Source organism: Centrocercus urophasianus, unplaced genomic scaffold, assembly GCF_019232065.1.
Source record: "Centrocercus urophasianus isolate 14NV4802_14NV808 unplaced genomic scaffold, USGS_Curo_1.0 seq_29, whole genome shotgun sequence".
NCBI lineage: Eukaryota > Metazoa > Chordata > Aves > Galliformes > Phasianidae > Centrocercus > Centrocercus urophasianus.
The window spans coordinates 4,458,928-4,467,353 of record NW_024884855.1 but is presented as its reverse complement, the minus strand read 5'-3'; the positions used below and the strand labels follow the sequence as shown (position 1 = coordinate 4,467,353).

At 49.3% G+C, this 8,426-nt stretch overlaps 2 protein-coding genes and 1 long non-coding RNA gene across 7 annotated transcripts in view; 2 read left to right on the top strand and 1 right to left on the bottom strand.

The window, feature by feature from the left end:
• The window catches only part of CLEC16A (C-type lectin domain containing 16A), a 62,892-nt gene extending 62,633 nt beyond the window's left edge, over positions 1-259 (bottom strand). For all 5 annotated transcript variants that reach the window (XM_042827708.1, XM_042827709.1, XM_042827712.1 and 2 more), the window contains exon 1: positions 135-259. In XM_042827708.1, the coding sequence (XP_042683642.1) occupies positions 135-214 (80 nt within the window). In that variant the 5' untranslated portion in view covers positions 215-259. The remainder of the gene's footprint in view (positions 1-134) is intronic.
• A 1,013-nt stretch (positions 260-1,272) lies between these two features.
• Positions 1,273-1,583, top strand: DEXI (Dexi homolog). The gene has a single exon (XM_042828190.1). The coding sequence runs from the start codon at positions 1,287-1,289 to the stop codon at positions 1,566-1,568; it is 282 nt and encodes a 93-aa protein (XP_042684124.1). The 5' UTR covers positions 1,273-1,286; the 3' UTR covers positions 1,569-1,583.
• A 248-nt stretch (positions 1,584-1,831) lies between these two features.
• LOC122165053 lies at positions 1,832-8,421 on the top strand. The gene is made up of 2 exons (XR_006170368.1): positions 1,832-3,233; positions 6,018-8,421. It is a non-coding gene; the product is annotated as an uncharacterized LOC122165053 (long non-coding RNA).
• The last annotated feature ends 5 nt before the right edge of the window (positions 8,422-8,426 follow it).

Here is an 8,426-nt window from a genome sequence, read left to right as displayed (position 1 = left end):
CACTGTGGCACAGCACACTGTGGCACAGCACACTGTGGCACAGCACAACCCGGCACGGCTCTGACCCGCCCCGCGCCGCCCCCACAGCTGCAGCGCCGCTCCCGCCTGCCGCCCCCCTCACGGCTCCCGCTCACTTGAGGTGATCCAAGGAGTGAATGCTGCGGGCGGCCTTCCCGTGCCCGCCGCCCACCCAGCTCCGGGAGCGGCCGAACATACTGGCGGAGCACGGCGGGGTCTTATCTCCTCATGGCCCCGTGGGGACGGCCGGCGCAGGCCGCGGACGGAGCTCAACGTCGCTGACGGCCGCCGGCGCGCACCCGCAGCCGTGCGCATGCGCGGCCGGGGCACGCCGGGAATCGCTCCTCGGAGCGGACTGCAGCTCCCGGCGGGCACCGCGCCGCTCTGTCTGCCGCTTAGACAGTGGGCAGCGCGCGCCTTCGTGCCGGGCTGCAGGGAAGCTGCGCAGCGCAGCGCGGCGCAGCGCCGGCTGCTTGCCGGGCACGACGGGGAGTGCTGCGGGCCAGCCCTCAGAGCTCCGTAGGTGGGAAGAATGTAAACAAGCAAAGGCAGCACCGGCCGACACGGCGCTGAGGTGCGGCTGCTTCCTTCCATAACGGGGTGCTGCGTGCGGGCTCCGACACCGCGCGTCGCCTCAGGCGGGCGGCTGCGGAGCGGGGAGAGGGCAGACCTCGAGTGGAGAGCAGCTTCGGGCAGCTGGAGCTGGAGCCGAGATCAAACCGGTGTAAAAAAAAAAAAAAAAAAGAGAAAAAAAAAAAAAGAAAAAGAAAAAAAGAAAAAGTTTACAGTCGCACTTTCGCTTCTGCGCGCGGTGAGAGAATGCCGCAGAGAGCCCCGCAGCCCCACGGGACAGCCTATGGAACAGCCCTATGGGACAGCCCCGCACGGCCAAGCCCCGCTGCGGAGGCGCTGACGGACGCCCCCCCCAACCCGGCCCGATCCGCGCTGACCGCCCCCAGGCGCGGGGGGGAACGCGGAGGTGAACGGCGCGGCGGGGCGGAGCGGAGCGCGCGGGGCAGGTGCTCGGCCCCGATGCGGCAACGCGCCCGCGGGGTCGTTCCGCCGAGTTCGCGGGCGGGAGGAGGCCGGGAGGCGGCGGCGCTGCGGCGGCCGGTGCTCCGCGGAGCGCCTTCTGCCGGCGGCGGGGCTGCGGCAGCCGGAGTCGCGCGGTCCGCCCGCAGCTCGGCGGCGCCGCCTCTCCCCGCAGGTCTGCTCCGGCTCCGTCCCCGCTCTGCGCCCCGGGGGCCGCGGCCCGCCGCCCCGGCTGCATGCCCGCCGCGGTATCGGCACGGCTGGATTCGCTGGAGTCCTGGGCCTTTCACGCGCTGCTGGTGCTGCCCTATATGTTCTACGTGGGCTTGTTCTTCGTCAACGTGCTGATCTTGTACTACGCCTTCCTGATGGAGTACATCGTCCTCAACGTGGGCATCGTCTTCCTGCCCGAGGACATGGACCAGGCGCTGGTGGACCTGGGGGTGCTCTCCGACCCCGGCTCGGCGCTGTACGAGACCGACGGCGAGCTGGACGTATTTGACACCTACTTGGAGTGACGCCGTACCGGCGCGGCGCCGGGATGCCCGCGCCGCCTCTCCCCTCGCGGCGCCCCCGGAACGCGCCGCCGCCGCCGGGCCGGGCCGCGGAGGGGCCGCAGAAGTAAGTGAGAGCCGGCGGCTCCCGGGGACCCGCAGCCTTCGGAGCGGCGGGGAGGGACCGGCGGGGCGAGGGGAGGGCCGAGCTGCTCTCCGGGCGGCTGCGGCTGTCAGCGCGGCGTCGGGGCTGCGGCGGTCAGCAGCCGCGCTTCCCGAGGCTCGGAGGTGCTGCGAGCCTTTGCCCGGGATCGTCGCGGCGATCGGAGTGCGAGGGTCTGTTTGATCAAACGTTTTGTTACCGCTGTAGCTGTCGGTGACACTACTGCGTTGGAAATGTAAGGATCCGGCGTTTTGTAATGCTGAACTGCAGTTGGGGAGAGAACCACTATTTCCAGCGAGGATGTTCTGTGCCAAATGGATGTTAACAAAAATGTTCACAGTTTAAGTGTTTCCAGATCTGCCAACAGAATGTTTAAGCAAAATATCGCCTGTGAGTTTGAAAATCCAGTTAGGATGCCTTTCAAGTTACACTTGAAAACATGCAGGTAGGAGTTTCTGCTGTAAGGTCGCAGAGATGACCTTGGTGAACACATCGCACAAGTGCTGCCTGTCACAGTACTATTTTAGTGTCTTCCACATGAAAAAAAACCACCATAAAAGCAAAACCACATCTCTACAATGCAGTCCTTCATACTGAAACTCTAAATATTTCCATTAAGGTTCCGTATAAAGCAATAGTGTCAGGTTTTGGTCAATAGCCTAGAAAATATGAAATGGGAATTGGTGTTGGATGAATATGGATAGCACCAACACAGGTGTGCAAGGCTTGGACAACACCACGTGGGAGCACAGAAGTGTGTGTGTGGCATTGGAGACACACATATCTCTTGCTTCTGGAGAAATCTCACTGCAGTTACAACAGATAAAAGCATACATGCATTTTGTGTATGCTGGCATGTCTGTTTGGTGCATCCCAAGCGACTGGGTTAGAATCCCTTCTGCTGGCACAGATCTGTAGCAGAGCTGAACTGCCCACACTGTGCTGCTGCTGTGGCTGTCCTTGGCCCTTTTCAGTTGGGCAAACAACACATGAGGTTTGAATACAGGGATAGGAATCGAAAGCCTTTGTATCCTTCAGACCGGTATCTCCTGTCTTCCAGGGAAGAAATTCATAATAATTAATGGAAATCTAAGCAAAATCTTTGGTGCAGAAAGTTCTAATCCTTTGCTCCTCAGAAACACCTTCCCCCAAACTCCTGATCTTATTACTCCAACATCATCTAGTACAAGGATTCAGAAAATAAACATTTTTTAATGCTAGTATTAGGTGATGGTAGAGGACTTTTCTGCTGGCCAGGATTTGTTACAGTGAATTCATCTGGTTTTCAGGGAGGCCCAAGGAGAATAACAGCCACATCACGCAGGGGATTGTTCCTACTACACGAGCACGTCGTTTCATAGAGCACAGGACATGAGCACCATTCTATTCAATGTCAGTAAATGGGCTTCTTAACATTTTCCTTTATGTTAGTAGGTTAAGAAGCTCTTCAAAGTACTTGCTACTCTCACTGTAAGACAACATCAGCTCCATGTGTAGAAATGGCAGCGATGTCACCATGCTCAGAGGTAAGCACCAGCCTGCTCAGCCCTGTCGTTTGGCAGCTGTTGTCTTACACTGTTGTTTCTTCTGAGAACCAAATTACAAATCTCCAATTACCGGAGAGCAAAGCATACACCATTACTGTGCTTCATCTATTTATATATTTAATTATATGTTCAGCAACCGGGCTGCAAATTGCCTGGTTATTCAGCTAGCAGGCCAAGGCTCAGCACGTCACCATGAGGAGGGATTTGTGCTCAGATCCTGCTTACAGAGTTCTTCACAGTGCTGTGGTATTTGTCACCACCGGCTCCCCGTGAGAAACCATGGGCACAGGAATGCTCACTTTGAGCTGGCATGCTGAGGATTCAGCACATGATGCAGAAAGAGCGGTCTCAGCTTTAGCAGCGGGGATGAAATGGTAGGGGTATCGCTCTTTGCACTAAGAATAAAAGGAGTGCTCTTCATGTGACTCACCAGCTATTACTGAGAACAACTAAACAGCAGTGATTAGCCTCAGGTAAAGCCTTGCAGGTGTGCTCCTTGCATTTAAAAAGTGTTGCCTGCCACGTAGGAGATGAGTGGCATGCATGAACAGGGAGGAAATCCCAAGAGGCCGTTCTACGCAATGTGGAAAGGCTTATTTCAAAGGAAAGGAGCGTGTGGATCAGAAGAGCTGTGTTCTCTCTTGCACTGAAAACCTCAGCTGAATAAAGTCGCTAGGAGCAGAATTACATTCAGGTTTCTAACCATAATTGGTGGCAGAGGCTGAAGATAGACAACTAAGAAGACTCCTGTCCTTCTCAAATGGAGAAAACCATCTGTGTGAGCTGAGTAGGATTGAGCTGACTCACGGCACCTACCCTTTTCCCTTGGGTATGCCAGATTCTTCATCATATTTCAAGTCCCCTGAAATAAGGTGATGTGATTGTTGTCTTTGCACTGCCTTAAAATCAGATGTGACTCATCACAAAGTACTTTAATCAAAGGGATAATGAGCAATTGATAATGAAACCAAATTGGAAATATTCAATTCACATAATTTTACTGTACAAGTGTTACCTATGGTTTTGTTTTGTTTTTTTTTACAAAATGAATTACAGCGTATGTCTTTGATGAGCAGAATCCAGCACCCAAAAGCTTGTGACTCAGCACTTCTGCTCTTTGCCAGCATGTAAATCCTGAATCAGTCAAAGAAATAGCTGCACTCATCAGCTTATCAAAGTAGTGCCAATTAGAGCTGAGGGCTCAGCGTCTGCAGAAGGCAGTGTGGTCCAGTGGGGAAGGAAATAAGCATGCTGGGCTCCTGCCTGGGTCTGCCACTGGCAGCTTCTGTGAGCTTACCTCAGCTGTGCTTCTCTTCCATCTCAGAAACTGCGATGCCTCATAAAGGAGCAGGTCAGAAGAATGTTACCACCAGCCATGCCAGGATGCACATAAATGCATTAGAACTTTCCCTGACTTGCAATCATACAAATAATGAGCAGAGTGATCTGTTACTTTTTTTAACCTTCTCATTTTTCACTCTGCTCTTCCCTTATTTGTAGGAATCTCCTTGCCAAAGAAAAAGGTGAATCATTGACTCCACGAGATGGATAATTTGTCTATTTTGTTATCAGTTATAATAATGACAGCATTAAGAGCAACAGCTGGAATTTTCACAGCTGTGAACTCTTAGGTGTTACTAAAATTACTAGAAGCTGAATGCTCAAACTCACCTGGCAGCTCTGCTATAAGGAGACTCGTATTCCAGCAGTTCTTTGCAGGAGTTCTGTCCTAGATGGAAAGAAGAAAGAATTGTGGCTGAATAGTGAACTGTCCGTTCAGTGCTGCTAACCACAGCCTGGCAGGTTGAATTCATTTTGATTCTTTTTGTTTGTTTTCTCTTGAGAATGGGCAAAACAGCACTTTGTTTCAGATGACACTTGCAATCCTAAAATAGAAGAATAATTTGTTTAGAGAAATTTAGGATGCATATTTGACCCGTCCAACTCTTTGTCTTTCTTCCCTCGTAATGATGCTCATTTATATACTGATATATAAGTGGTACACAGAAATGGCTGAGGCTTTCCATTTCTTCAGGGAAGTTTTCAGATGGTCTTTCTCTTCCCAGTTATCGAGCCTGGGTGTTTTGTCTGGCCACAAAGTTGGGAAAAAACAGGTGAAAAGTTTGAGGGATGTTCTCTGGGAACAAGAAGTGCTTCTAAAATATATCCTGTCTACTTTTCAAGCCTGGTATGAGATCAGAGTTCATTAAAAAGAGCTAGCAGGAGTTGAAATCAATCACAGAATCAAACTGGAAACTTCTGGAAAAGTTGTGCAGCTGAGACCTGAATACAGGAGGATCAGCGTCTCTTTCAGGCACTTGAAACTACTGAGGAAAATCTGACACAAATTTACTCATTCAATTTACAAACTACATTCTCTTTATGTAGAATAGTATGCATTTCTTCTAAGATTTTTTTTTTTTTTTTTTTAAAGAAGTTGAGCATTCTGTCAAGAATTCCATAAGCATCAGTAGAAACTCCACCATCTACTGGCATTAAGGGGTTTAAAAATCTTCCTTTTCAAGGCCTGGTGGGGGGTTGGTGTGGAATGGGATCAGTGGAAATGGAAAGCCACAGTAGGGGTCCCACTGCTCAGGGTTTTCTTTTGCCCATGAATAACCAACTCCATCTTGCTCTGGAGATGGGTGCTGAGAAGCATCAGTTTTGTGACCTGCTATGGGGAATGCACTGCTGACCTTCCCTTCGTCCTGTCAAGGGTGTTGTTTCCCAAATGCTAAACAGCAATTTTCCCCTTTGTCGCAGTGGGTTGTGGCTCCTCATGCTCTGTTCTGTATTCCTCTGTGAGAATTGTATGGTCCATCTACCCATAATAAAAAAAGCAAGGGCTAACGGAAGCCATATATGACAAGGATACAATGGATAATAATGACATGCACCAGATGATGCATTGCTGTGTAAAGCTCTAGTTCAGGTGAGTGACTTAAGGCTTCTCTTTGAAGGGCCAGGAACAAGGACCCGAGGCTCGCTCAGGCAGCGTGGCCCAAATAGGCCGCAGTATCTGAAATACTTTTAGAAAGCTGGAAACAAGGCAGACAATGCCTGGATGCAGAGCAGGGTCACTGCATTTCCTTTGGCCCAGCCCATCATGAGCAATGACTTCTCACATAGAATTAACAGAAATACCGGTGGCTGCTTCTACTATTTCCTCTTCTAATGCTGAAGTTGCGCTCTACCAGCTGTGCTATTGAATGCTGGCAGGTATGTTCAGGCTGTTGGATGACTGCTTCTGAGATCTGAAAAACATCTGTTATCTTTTGATTTTTAGGGGCTTTTTTTTTTTTTTTGTTTTCTGTTAAGGATTAGGTTCACATAAAATTTGAAGGACAGAACAGAAATACAAGATTGAATATCCTGGTCAATTGTATCATATCTGCCTCCACAAATTACTGTCCTGGTCTAGCAGCCCTGCAGACATGTTTGAAACACGAGTTGGACAGCTTTATGCTTTGCTTTGGAAGCCCAGCACGTTTTGCTGTGCTGTTTTTAAGTCAGCTGAGGATTCGATCTGCAACGCAGAACAACCATCTCTCAGAACTACCACTGTGTTTGTTCAGATAACATCACATTTGTAACCTTTTAGAACTGCTGTTCCCCTTGCTTTGAGAGTCATGATATGAGCATATTGCTGTTAGCAGGGTACTGTAGTGTTAAGCTTTTGAGAAAAGAACCTCACTGACCACAGAAGAGCTTCTCACTCCCGGCTTTGCATCTGCTAAGTGGCACAGAGTAACATGGGGACAAGTCATACCAGGACCACCCTGCCTGCATTCTGGCTCCAGCTGTGGCAGGCGATGCCATTTGGGAGCACACATAAACTTGGCCAAAATCTGCAGTGCTCCCTTTGTGCTTTCCGCATCCCCAGTGGAAGAACTAGAGATGTTAGAGGGCATGGTGCTGCCCGGCCCTGTAGCAGCTGCTTTCCAGTTCCTTCTCCCAGCCCCTTAAACCTGAAATGAGCTGGTCCTTCCCCTGGATCTTTGCAGTTTAGTCTTTCTTGTCTAACCCCCTTTGCTACACCTTGGTCTTCCTGAGATATGGGAACCAGAAGTGCACATAGTACTCATGATGCGGGCACACAGTGGCTTTTATGGTACTCACCATCTTCTCAGTGCCCTTCATGATGATGTCCAAAGTTTTCTTGGCTTTTTTGTGTGCCACAGCTGAGATACTGAGCTCAGGGAGTTGGTGGTGGTGATGCCTAGCTGTAGTTGTCAGCTCCAACCTATGTCACATAGGCAGGTCTTGATTTTTTCTCTCTAATTGGATTATACTACATCATCAAAGGTCACCTGCCCTTTTTTGCTCACTCAGTGTTATGAGGTCCTCCTGGAGTTCTTTGCTGTCAGTGCAGCACCTGAGCACCTCAAACAGTTGATTGATTGATTGATTTACTTTTGAAAGAAACAGATGGTATGGTGCTGTATCTAACATACACAGACTTCTCTGTTCAGTGTGGGTCTGGAGGGTTACTATGTATTTGTTATGTGTTCTTTTTTAAACAGATTCATTGAACACCTGAAATGGATTATGACCAGGTTAATGGATCAAGTTATGGAAAGAAACTGTACTCTGAAGTGTAGAGGTGAAAAGAAGGACAAGGGGACAATGAGAAGAGTTGTTATCAGACCTTGTCAGCTGTGACTTTTTCCTCATGACCATTGCCTCTTGAGTGTGCACTACCTGCTGTGATTCATGTACAGTACTGGGCTTCCATAGGTAATTCGGGGATGGACTCTGTGAACAAATAATATAAGCTATGTTCTCTTACAAAAAAAATCAACATATTACTCAGATTTGATAAACTTTTCAATAAATACCATTTCACCTGAATGGACACACTGTACATGCTGCTTAAGCAAGTTTTGCATTCACACATTGAAAACTCTACCAGCCAATAGCTCCACATCTGTGCTTTCTCAGGGGAACACATCAGGAGTGCCGCAGGGTTCTGTTCAGGGCAGTATTATGACAAGAAGTGCACTAGTAAGAGACTTTATTTAAATTGCAAGCTTTGAAACAGATCAGAGACTGACTTTTGTTAGGTGGATTCATTATCTAACAAGATAATTTGCAGATTAAGTTCATGTTCCTATGTACAGATCTGAAAGCAATACAATAAAGATTGACCTTTTCCATGAAAGAGTAAGGAGT

Coding starts and splice junctions, on each gene's coding strand:
- DEXI (XM_042828190.1), top strand. CDS start 1,287: ATGCCCGCCGCGGTATCGGCACGGCTGGATTCGCTGGAGTCCTGGGCC.